Raw genomic sequence first — 12,549 nt, 5'->3', positions numbered from 1 at the left:
GAATTAAGCTGTTAAGACAGCTCAATAGTTTATGTCTACACAGTATCCTTGGGACATGAAAACAAAGATGACTTAATAGCTATAGAGGTACAAACACTTAATGCAAGAGATTTGAGCTACTGTATCAAAGGTACTAGAACTTTTTTTTCATTCCAACTAAAATGTCATGTGTGTAGGCTACTGCATATGCCAATATTAATGAGATCTCAAAGCAGTATTGTAATTTTGTAGTTACTGTTGTTTAAAGTCTTCCTATGCATAATTGTAAAACACGATGTAAAAGAAATGATACAATTATTTATAAGTTGTACAGTAATCATTTAATAGGAGTGACATTGTGGAAAGCGTCGTAACACATAAAAAATCATTTACTTTTTATCTCATACATAAATACTGTCTACTATATGCCATCGCCTTTTACATTTGTCCTTTCTTATATCACTAAATACTCTGCGCTCCATTCATTTATTCACTTATACAGTAATCATTTTGACATTACCTTGAAGAGACAAATTCATGTATTTTCTGTTATTTTAGTTTTGGATACGAGTGCTTGGTCCTTTTTACATAGAGGTTATTTTTTTACCGAGCTAGATAAGGCTGGACACCACATAGTCCTCAGGGCTCCCATCGATGAGTCCAGTTCCATTGTTGTGTACAAACCAGCAGGGCACTTTCTCTCCGTTCTTCACATCTCTACGGAAGTCTCTCTGCCAGCCTCTGAGGGAAAGTAATTACATATTTCAAGTTTGCAATGCTTTGCATATTTAAGTTATCCTCTACAAATAGGCTTACTGAGTCTGTAAGTCCACTGAGATACCAAGTATACAGTGCCCAAAATGGCTCTGGTGATTTACTGCATGGGATACCAGCAATGTAAATCTGGAAGTCAGAACTTAGACATCCATATTATGAAAATGCAGATCAAAACAGCAAGACATGAAAGATATACAGACTATAGGCTTACAGCTGAATACAATCCAGACATGATTAACAAATATGCTTAAATTAGGTTTGTATGCTTCTAATTTATGTTTGCTTACCTGGTCACAGTTAGTTTGTTCCCCTTAATGAACATTGAAGCGGGGCACAATGAGCAATCAAGGTCATGAGAATCTCCATCTTGGAGCTGCAGTGATTTAATTTAGAAAAATTATTTAGGAAAACAAATCAAACAAAACATGATATGTAAACATAGAGAATATGATCCATTATGGAACTGCAATATAGCACTATACTGATGTCAGATGATAATGATGATGACCTTACAGTTATTTTTTAACAAACTAGGGAATGGATTTACAAACGAAAACCCCCATCTTCAAGGCTAACAGATTGTATTTAAATGTAGCAGATCCAGGTGACCTGTTTGATATGGTAGAATAAATGGAACAAGTGGCATTGTCAATATATGGTGATCAGAGTGGGCAGTGTGTATTGTATTAACCCTTAACATGGTTATGATATGCCAAACAAAATAGATACAGTTCTGAATCAGGCTTCCAGGTAACCCTGTCTCTTAACGCTTAACAAAAACTCCAAAGACTCTAATTTACTAAAGTTGCTTACTTTTATACTGTAGGTGTGTTTCCCCCAAACCATATCTTCAGACACCTATACTTTAACTATACAACCCCACTGTGTAATTGTTTTTACAGACAGTAAGAAGAGGTGAAGCAACAGAGTGATGCACGTGCCCCTGTCCCAACTGTTTTGAGACATGTTGCTGGCATTTCGGGGAACGGGTCAAATCCTCAAAGTAGATCTTAAAGGAGATATCCAGTGATTTTTCACCTAGATCTCCATTTGTCAAAGGAAGAAAAAACCCTTTAAGTTCCCAGGCCACTTCTTACCCAGCAGTCCGTGGACCCTGGGGGAGAGTAGGTGGCTGTCTATGGTGTAGAACCCCAAGTAGTCCTGGTGGTACGGGTGCTTCTTCCACACCTTGTGCAGAATGATGACAAACTTCACAGAGTCTTTCAGAGTCACCGTCAGACTACGATCCTTTGTGATATGCAGGTCTATGCTGTTGGGCAGAGAATGTCCAGTTATATGGGCATGTTGTGTAGTGCATGAGTGTTATTTTATACACTTTTATACCAATTTGTGCTTGTGTGAACCAATGTGAACATCATCATGACACAGCACTACTATTGTAAGGTCTAAATGGAACAACACAGCAACCAAGTAATATCAGCTTATTTTAACATCATGGGGATAGTACTCATCCAGCTAGCAACTTATGTATGAAACTTATGTATGGATCTGATGTTGCACACTTCAAGTCTAAATTGGACAACTGTTAGTTCAGGAAAGGACACAGTGTCTTGCAATGCTGATAGTGAAGCTATAGCCTAATAAGTGATATTGTTGCTTTAAGAAATGAACACTTTTGGTACTCACTTGGCACCTTTAACGGAAGCTGAGTGGGACCACTGAAGTTTGACCATTCTGCTGTCCTGGGCAACAGATATCTCTTTTGTGCTCACCATCAGCCTGACGCCTAACTTCTCATGAACTATACCAAAGCGACCAAAGTATGTGTTCACTCTGCTCCCAGAATCCGTCTTCTTGTCCCCAATGGTTTCACCATTCACCACAATACCTGTGTGTTGGGGTGACATCATGTAAGGAAATGTAAAAAGTAATTTACTGTAGTTGTGTAAATGAAAACTTGACGGCTTCATGCCAGTACACCTCAAACAGTGTCACATTCTGTGAACTCTTTCTCTCTTTCTCACCCTCCCCCCTCTCTAATACTGTGTGTGTGTGTGTGTGTGTGTGTGTGTGTGTGTGTGTGTGTGTGTGTGTATTTTCATACATGTGCATTGGTGAAATGAGAATTGTTAGTGTACCATTAAATTTGTCTATAAAGGCTTTTCTTACCAAGCTCAGGATCTCTCACCAGGTTTAGAACAGTGCCTGGTTCGTCGTTGATGTTAAAACACAGGGCATCATTCTTCTCTGGCAACTCAATGATGAAATGAGGGTCTCCATCCACAAGAGGATAGGAGTCATCTTATATAAACAACATGAACATTAGAAATCACAAGATTTGATGTAGAACAGCATTGATACATGTCCATTCTGCTGCATGTTTAGCATTAGTAGAGTTAGTATAGTGTAATATAGCATAGTGTTTGAATTTTCCTGCAACTCATGCAAGAACTAGATGTACCGCAAAGCGGTACAAAATATGACCACCGCTCAGTCCTGCACATTCTCTCCACAAAAATAAATAATGCTTGTCAATTTGTTTCCATCTCCTACTCCATCCTAGCCTAACGTGTCATACTCAGATTCTAGTCAGAATATGAGTCTGATATTGCTCCATTGGGATGTAATTATGGGGCGTGTTTCAACCGATACAGGGGGGGAATGCCTCTACACTCAATTGGATAGACCTTAACCAATAACATAACCAAGACCTTAACCAAGACCTTAACAGCTCTGGTTTGAGCATAGTTGCTCTACTACGGAGCAATGCCAGACCGAACTTCTCAACCTCAAATGTTGTGGGCGGGGCTAGGTTTGGCTGGCACCCAGGCTAACTCCATCCCCTACTTTTGCAGCATTTGGTTACAGTATGTAATCGAATGTGTGCATAGTGTGTGTAGCCTATTTTGTGTGTGTGTGTGTGTGTGTGTGCGTGTGTGTGTGTGCGCGTGTGCGTGTGCGGCTGATATGACCTTTCATGAACGGAATTCCACAAAACTGGGCATGCATTCTGCATTCAGAGGGTGTCATAATGATCAGGAGTTTTGAACCCATCAGCCAAAGATACCTACGATTTCATCTTAGGCCCTACGGTTCTCGAGATATTCACAGAAAACTGTGTCCGGCCATATAGGCCGATTGGTGTACAGTCACTAAATGTACACATAATTTCATTTATCGGTTCATTCATTTGTTATGGAACGGTGATTAAACTTCTTTTTACCAGATCTACTTCATAGGTGTCCTGTTATTCAGAATTAATAGCCACCCCACCAGCCAATCAGAAAAGAGTAGTTCTTCTCTTCAGGTGATAAGAGGGCCTTCGAGGTGTCCCGTTATACGGAATTCATGGAATTTGCCAGTTCTTTGCCTTCCCCTCGTCCATTAATTCCATATAACAGGACACCTCAGTGGTTGTTATCCCTTACTTATTGTATGGCCCCCCATGAACAGAATTCCACGAAACTTGCTATGCATTCAGAGGGTATCATAATGATCCTACACTACAAATTTTGTGCAGTTTTGAACATGTCAGCCACATACGGAAAAAAAGTTGGTCATCCTAGGCCCTACGGTTCTCGAGATATTCACAGAAAAGTGTGTCCGGTCTACCCTACTTTTCGGGGGCCCGGTGCGGCTTAGGTGGGTGACAGATCAAAATGAAAAACAATGTTTCATGCCCACCCAGTTTCGTGCAGCTTGGTCTTTCAGTGTCCCACGAATCATTGACACAAATTTAGCTTACTGAAGAAAAAAAAAGGGGAAAAAATAGGAAAAACTCTGACTAAACCTAGGCTATATGTCTGCCGCTTCACTAGCGGTCATTATTAAATTAGATTCAACTTCATTGCCATTGCGTAGAGTAGGCTACAAGTACAGAGACAATGAAATGTAGTTAAAAATGTAGGCTACCCTGATATTAATGCTGTTACAGTTCAGCTACACCAACAACAGTAGCCTATCTTTAGAAGGATTTTCATGAATTGTTTAGCATTTGTTAAAAACATACAGGATAATAAATAATTCAATTAGCAAAAACAACAAAACAAATTAGTATGCATAGTAAAGTGTCACATTTCTACAAATAAAGTATTGTTTATCCAGTCAATCTCAAGTCATATTACATTAATCTATTTAGCAAATGCTTTTATCCCAAGCGACTTACATGTCAATTATATTACAAGGTCCTCAGAGAAACTCAGGCTTAAGTGCCTTACTCAAGGGCACAATTGTGGAAGCCGTGAATTGAACCCACAACTTTTCTACCTATGGCATGCTAGCCCAGCTCCTTAGCCACTACGCTACCACCACCACATGGTATTAGTAGGCTATAATATCCTTTGATGAGATCCTTTATGCAAGAGAGATGGAGGCTATATACATGTACTTACCGAAATAAGATGATGGAGGATAGGATGCAGAGCCCACTCTGAGGAAGGCAAGAGGTTGACCACCTGCATATAACACACCTGCTACAAGAGACGAGAGTCCCAGTCAGTGACAGCATCATAGGCAGATTTGACTCTATGTTTAACTTTCATCCATGGGCGTCACTAGACCCCTTTAACTGGGGCACATGTCCCAGTATTGAACTGCTGTGCACCAGTAAATAAGTTAAGGTTTTTATCTAGCTCCTGTTGCCAGGGATGGGCAGTATTTATGATAATATGTATATACCTTTCATATTGGTAACTTATTTTTCTTGGAAACATCAGTCATCAATAGGCAAATAAGCATGAACATCCAATCGGAACACATGGTACCAATTATGTGGTTAATTCAGGTAATAGTATTGGGGTGCTTTAAGCTCGCACACATTGTGTGGCTCTCAGTAGGTTCAGTGGTTAGTTTGAACCACTTGACAAGTTCAGTTGTGACTTTTTGAGTACATCTCTGATACAGTATTTAGGCTATGAGATGTAACAGGCAGATCAGCATACTGTAGCTTGTTGACTCTTGACTGTTTGCAGATTTATGGCATGTCTCATTGGCAGAGAAAAGCTGTTGCTCTCAAACAATTAACCAAACTGTTAATCAACAGAGTCAGTGTACTGGTGAAGGAATAGACTAAATAGACAGATATGGAAGGTTTGCAAAGTGATGCTCCCTTTGAAGTATTTTTAGTGTTCTGAAAATAAATTCAGACAAAAATACAGTATTTTATTTTAATATATGGTGTGGCTACTGTATTGTGTAGTTTATTTTTATACACTTCATACTAGGGTATTTCATATTTTATTTTAAGATAAATATTGATGTAATTTTGCCCATCCCTGCCTGTTGCCTCTTTGGCAGCAGATTATTATTAGGGTAAGGCTATTTGTACCCCTGGTACATTTAGCAATGTATGCTATTCATACCCTGGTGCAATTAGAAGTGAATTCTATTCGTACCCCGGTGCACACAGCAATGTGTCCTATTTGTACCCAGTCTGGTACAAATATCAATGTATGCTATTTGCACCCCAGTGCATTTATTTTGGCATATTGATCACGCAATGTAATAATAATAAAAAAAAACAAGCAACATGTTTTTTTGTTGTTACGTAACAGGGTGTGAATAGCTCAGCTGTGTGGCCAAGGCTATTCGTACCAGGGGTGTAAATAGACACTCTTTATTATTATTATCATTACTACTGTGCCTCAGTAGAGTTTTAGGTCTAGTGACACCCCTGCTTTCCTCAATATTCACTCCTACCTTGGGGATGAGGGCCAACTCTCTGGTCTGTAAGATGGCATAACAATTGGTTAGAGTTGACATTAGACACATGGAATATTATTTTCTATCTCCACACACACACACACACACACACACACACACACACACACACACACACACACACACACACACACACACACACATACACACACATCATATTATATAATATTATATTATCATATTATATTATGTATATCTTCCAAGTCATGATAGTTTGCCTTTTTGACCTTAAGGCACCAATTTGCTGTACAAAAGTTCATGGAACACCGTCGGCTCAAGGTGAGTTCATTCACTTCCCTCGAGTTGTACATTTGTATTAGAATTTCAGTGTCATTAGTCTACTTCTCCCTTGTTTTAGCTCTATCAAGTTCATACCCTCGGTGAGTTTGTCTGCGATGAGTACATCATCTGGATTTTCCTCGTTCTCTGGCTTTGTGACCACCATGGATGTGAGGGGAGTGACGAAGCTGTACTTGAGGGAAAGGTCCAGAGCCTCTGCAGTAGCATTGGCCCTTTCCTCTGGTGAACCTTTATCTCTGAAAGAGTAACATGATGACATCAATAATATTATGATATAAATGTTAATAGGAAAGAGATGTCTTACATCTACTATCTATTATCCCTCTGTAGAAATGGGGTATGTGGCCTCCCTGAAGAAACAAACAACACTGACTTCCTGTCCAGGAGCTGCTCAATGGTGAGGTAGGCCCACAGGCGCTCTGTAAACTCCCCAAAGATGTACTCCTGGTCTGGGAAAATGATGTCCCACTCCTGGGCTGTGGCCTGGCCCTGGATCACATACTCGTCCACCTGAACAAAGACGCAGAGGTGTGATTGAGCAACACAAACAGCTGTCCAGTCTGGGTGTTGCAGTATCCACAAGTTTCCACCGTTTCTTCTCAAGTGGCTTCACATAACCCAGATAAATCGTCGGGTAAGTGTTTTCTTCAGTTGGCGCTTTGTCCACAAAATGAAACGAACAGACATAACATTTCAGAGGATGTTTTAAGTTCACGTTTTTCAGCCAATTTCTTTTAGCCTCGACGTCATTGGGAAGTGGATGGAAGCTGTACCATTTCGGGCACGAACACTCTGCTTTCTTTTTCGGCTTGTGGACAAAACACTCCAATTTCAACCAATTATTTCGTTTTGTCCGGTTGTAAGTACATCCTCTAACGGCACACGTTGTTCCCAAGCTTTTTAAAGCCATAATATCATTCAGCAACAGAGAGACTATACAGCAATTTGATTAGTCTGCCAGCAGCTGATCAGCTAAATACACAGCTGAGGCATCAGGCGTAGTGGGCGGCCACACAACTCCACTCCGGAAGTGTGTCCCACAAACATTTCTCCAGTAACCTCCCAGGAAACTTGTGAATAGACCTCATATAAGGGTTATGGTAGTGTAGTAGCTAAGGAGCTGCTAGCATGCAGTAGGCTGAAAAGTTGTGGGTTCAATTCCCAGCTTCCACCATTGTGCCCTTGAGAAAGGCACTTAACCTCGAGTTGCTCTGGGGACAATGGCCCCTGTCATATAATAAACATGTATGTCTCTTTGGATAAAAGCATCTGCTAAATTAATAAATGTAAATGTAGACCTCCCCTCCAGATTTTTTGCAGCTATATTTTCAAATCATCACCAAAATTAGCTTGTTAGCCTTTAGGTTATTCTTTGCCCCTAAGGTCCTGCATAAACCACCATCTTTAGCAGAAACAGTCCCACCAAACAAAGTTTTCCCATGGACAGTGTGTTGTGTTGTGGGAGATTTTTGGATCAAATAGAGGTAATAGTAATAGTTCCTAGTGTATTTTCTTACAGACTTAAACTGAACACAATGTGCACACTTTTATTCTCCCATGTCTCTTCCTATCGGCAGTCATCAGCCTGTTATTGTGCAGTCACAGGCTTATATAGCCTAGCCTACTATGCCCAAAATCTTAATTTATAGTACAGTAACACTCATATAAAGCCCCTGGAGATTCTCACCCCATGTGCTGACACTTCTATGAGGAAGTTTTCCACATCATTTTCATTCAGTTGTCCCGCCACCACAATCTCGGAGCCATTGAAAAGCTGCTTAAAGTGACTGTTGGTGAGGGAGTTTACCACGTCTTCAGGGTATCTGAAGTGCACATCAGAGAGAAGGGGACTGGCCACCTCCTCATAAAATCCCTGGAGGAAAGCATTAGTTTAGTTTAAGATTGAAAGCATGTAACATTGACTTTAACTGAATTTAGGTTTTTCTTTTTTTGTTGTTTCCTGAGGTTGCTCATCATCATAAGCTAGTAGTGAGCTGAGTAGTCATATTGAACATACAGTATACCAGTAACGTAGTATTTCTTCCATATTTAATTCATGGAATGAGATAAGAATATATTTCTATGATATTTATAATTGTGGAAATGTATATGAATGATGAAAGAGCTCTTTGAGTGGAAATTCACCTGCAGCTGCACAGCCGCATCTGATGCCTCATAGATCCTGCGGGCCAGTCCGTCATTCTGCTTTGCCATGGAATCCAGAAAGCCGTAGTCCAGGTCGTAACCGAAGCCCAGGCAGAACAGGGTCACGTTATTGTCAATGGCTGCCTGGACGTTCTCCTTGATTACCACAGTGTCTGTCTCTCCTGCTCAGGGAAAGAAATCAATGTTGTTTTTGTGTTTTCTGGGAACACAAAAACTTGACATCTCATCATGCAAAGATTTCTTTTTGTTTTTAATGACACCATCTAATTAGTCTGTAGTTTGTAGCGTATTGTTATATTTCAAAATGCAAATTAGGGAATGCTTTCTTTGTGATCTTACGTACCAGCAGTGGGTTGTCCATCTGTAAGTAGGATGACCATAGATACACTATTCTCTGGGAGCAGGTTCTGTTGTGTGTCTGTGATCAGCATTTCCACTGCTTTGAGAACTGCATCATTGATGTTTGTAGCTTTGGGAGGAGGCAGCAATACAAAACAACTGGAAGTTAATGTAAGTAGTGCAATCTCTACAATATTCTGTTTAATTCTTAATGTTTACCCATTTCCTGTGATCTTACTCATGTCATTTTGTTTTTTTAGATTCTCAAACTCCAGAAAAAAAGATTGAATGAATATGAAAATAAATACAAGCAAACCGCTAAATAAATAATGTTATAGTTTATTATTGCTATTGTTGTTAATATTATTGTTGTTGTTATTATTGTTGTTGCTGTTGTTGTTGTTTAATTAGAATGTGTGAGATCTGTTTTTGAATATTTTGGACATACTCACTGCCTCTATCCTCAATAGTTTTGACAAATTCCTTTGCCGCTGTCACATTTCCCTCTGTGGCCTTGGTCAGGGATGGCCTCCACGGTTCAATGTTGTCATCAAATAGAACCAGTCCAAAGTAGTCATCTTCATGCAGCTCATTCAAGATGGTCAACAAAGCCTTTCTCGTCTGAGGAAATGCAATGGACAAGATTCAGACAGTAAGACCAGGAGGTTTGGAAACAGAAAATTATTTGTGAGGACATTCAGTTGAAGTTCCATCTTTTCTCACCTGGTCCATTTTCTGACCACTCATTGATCCACTGATGTCTATCACAAACATGACATTTTTGGGAACTCGGGGCAAGTCAGCAGGTGCAAAATAATGCACAAAGTAGCCATTAACTATCTGGAATAGGAATGATAATCCATGAGATGAAGCCGATTTTATTTTGAGGCTGAAAACAATTATAATTAAATGAAAATGTCAACAGTTTTCTTGCCTGAATGTCGCCAAAACTTTCAGCACGGTTCACATCATACTTTATGAGGAAGTCCCCATCGATCAGAGTGCCGTCACAGTCAGGGCATTTCCTCTGCTGGTCCAGTGTTGGACTGAAGGACACATGAGCCTGGTGGAGGTCCGAGAGAATTGGACATTTTTTTTAAATTCTTGATTACCGGTACATGCAAAATGGATGTGTATATTCTTGAATGAAAATGGCATGATGACTCTCTCACGTCTTTGGTATTCCCCTACCTTTTTGTCAGTCACAGTTTTCTCTACCAGGGGCAGTAGCTCATTGGTAATAAATGTCCCATAAGCATCCAGGAAGGCAATTCCTTGAGGCTCGTAGATGTCTGCCACAATCTAATAATGTAGCATACCAGTTGTTATTAGTCATTATGATGAAAACATACAGTATGTATAAGTAATTATATATGTATGAATTAATTCATGGCATCATAAGCATACTTTACTCTAAAAAGGTAATGGGAAATCATTTCAGAACATCTTAAACTCGCCTCAAAATTCTGAACTAACTGGTTGGGCTTGACCCGGGTCATAATCTCATATTTGCCCAACCGCCGCTTCAGCAGCTCCTCATAGGTCAGTGTGAATGTGACGTTGCTGTAGGCCGCAATGTTCACTGAAACGGAGAATTTCTCCATCTTTCTGCCTGATGCCCTGGTGTGTTACAAGAAAAAACACACAAACATGTAAAACAATACATACAAGAGAGAATGAAAGAAACACCCGAGATGTCAGAACTCCACGTCTAAATCAACATACTTGACCAGTCCAGCGGTCTGTCCTGAAGACACGGCCTTTTCATACTGCTTCTTGGCCTTCTCCTTCTCCTTCACCTCTCCCACGTAGGTCTCTCCATCTATCTCCCTACAATGCAAACAACACCATTCGATAAACAGATGCTTATAGAACACAGATATCTAACATAACACACAATAACAAAACAGATCTATTTACAGTAAATGAGAGGTTTAGGACATCAACTGTGTGACCAAATGTGGTCTCTAGTATTGAATAGTGTTTAGAATTAAATTTATCTTAATAGGGTCATTAAAGTTGTATCCTGTTAAACATCCTGTACATTCTGGAATGGGATCAGGATTCTCAATGGGTGACTAACATGCTGAAGTTGGTGATGAAAGCAGTCTTTGGAAGGTCCACTTCAAAGAATATTTCCTTTGATGAGTTGCCCTTGTTCTTTGCCACTGTGGTCATGACCGTGTGAGCAAAGCGAGACGCCACCTTGCAGTCCACCTTCATGCTCTGCACTTCAATCTGTTGCAGAGCAAGATCCCCCAATTACCATAATAGCATCATTAAACGGAAGAGAATTAAAATGACCTAAGCTGTTCCACAGTAGAAACCCTATGAGTCACTCAAAGCCTGACCAACATCTGGGTGTGTGAACAGCTTTGAGAACATGCAGTGTGTTGGTCAATGTGTTAAAACAACAGTGGTTGTCTGACCAAGGGACAAGCAAAACGGTTAATCGATTGGAATAAACTGAAAAAATACATGTTATTTGATTGTAAGATAATTATATATTATATAACATAGTGTACCATTACCATACCAATTCAAATTTAAGACTGTATGACATGTAAGACATTTCAACCTCAAAACTTTCACTAAAAGACATGTTTGTTTCTTTTAAAATAATAAACGGAGCACAAGTCTCTTACCTCTACATCACTGACACTGCGTTTCTGTTAGGAAAAATAAAAAATGTCAACCCACTTGGTGCAGTGATTTTGGTTACAAATTCACTGTCTGAGAGTGATAGAACTGACCATAAATTTCTGACATTTAGCAGTTTTATCAACTTTGAAAAGTGAAACATCATACCGTAATATGTCTGGTCCTGTCAGGATTGTCCTGAAAGAGATCAAACCATCAACATCTCTGTCTCTCAAATATTGGGCCAATTACCGGGCCCATACTTGATAAAGTCATTAAATAGCATATTGCTGGCAACTTACCTGCACTTTGGTGTCCCTAGAGATAACCAGAGCGCCATAAGTACTGACCCATGGACCTACACAGACCCAGAGCAGCAGCACAGTCCTGACTACAGACATGATTCAGCCTGAGCTCAACACTCACTGACTGCACTACTTCACCACTGCTTTACTGCAGTCTGTTGGGGCGGGTCTCAGGCCTGTGCCCCCTTTGCAGAGAGAGAGAGAGAGAGTCGGAGATCGCTAACACTGAGTTCTTTGTAGTGACCAAAAAATCTAACTTACACTTAGGTATGTGTCTGTGTGTGCTTGTATGTGTATTTGAACTGGCCATAAACTCACATTATTTTCAAAGCGTTGCACTGTCGATTTTTTAAGAGGTTCTCAG

General features: G+C 40.0%; 1 protein-coding gene across 1 annotated transcript; it reads right to left on the bottom strand.

Moving 5' to 3' along the window:
• Positions 1 to 330: 330 nt before the first annotated feature.
• On the bottom strand, positions 331 to 12,309 carry LOC125301933 (inter-alpha-trypsin inhibitor heavy chain H3-like). The gene is made up of 22 exons (XM_048254804.1): positions 12,183 to 12,309; positions 12,049 to 12,078; positions 11,886 to 11,909; positions 11,324 to 11,478; positions 10,966 to 11,070; positions 10,698 to 10,860; positions 10,432 to 10,542; positions 10,175 to 10,303; positions 9,964 to 10,080; positions 9,693 to 9,861; positions 9,245 to 9,370; positions 8,881 to 9,062; positions 8,423 to 8,608; positions 7,109 to 7,245; positions 6,811 to 6,971; positions 6,415 to 6,441; positions 5,109 to 5,189; positions 2,887 to 3,018; positions 2,404 to 2,605; positions 1,827 to 2,026; positions 1,044 to 1,116; positions 331 to 720 (listed from the first exon to the last, which is right to left on the bottom strand). The coding sequence occupies exons 1-22, from the start codon at positions 12,279 to 12,281 to the stop codon at positions 591 to 593; spliced, it is 2,739 nt and encodes a 912-aa protein (XP_048110761.1). The 5' UTR covers positions 12,282 to 12,309; the 3' UTR covers positions 331 to 590.
• Positions 12,310 to 12,549: the final 240 nt, after the last annotated feature.

This window comes from Alosa alosa, chromosome 10 (genome assembly GCF_017589495.1).
Source record: "Alosa alosa isolate M-15738 ecotype Scorff River chromosome 10, AALO_Geno_1.1, whole genome shotgun sequence".
NCBI classification, from domain to species: domain Eukaryota; kingdom Metazoa; phylum Chordata; class Actinopteri; order Clupeiformes; family Clupeidae; genus Alosa; species Alosa alosa.
This window is presented reverse-complemented; position numbering and strand designations above follow the sequence as displayed.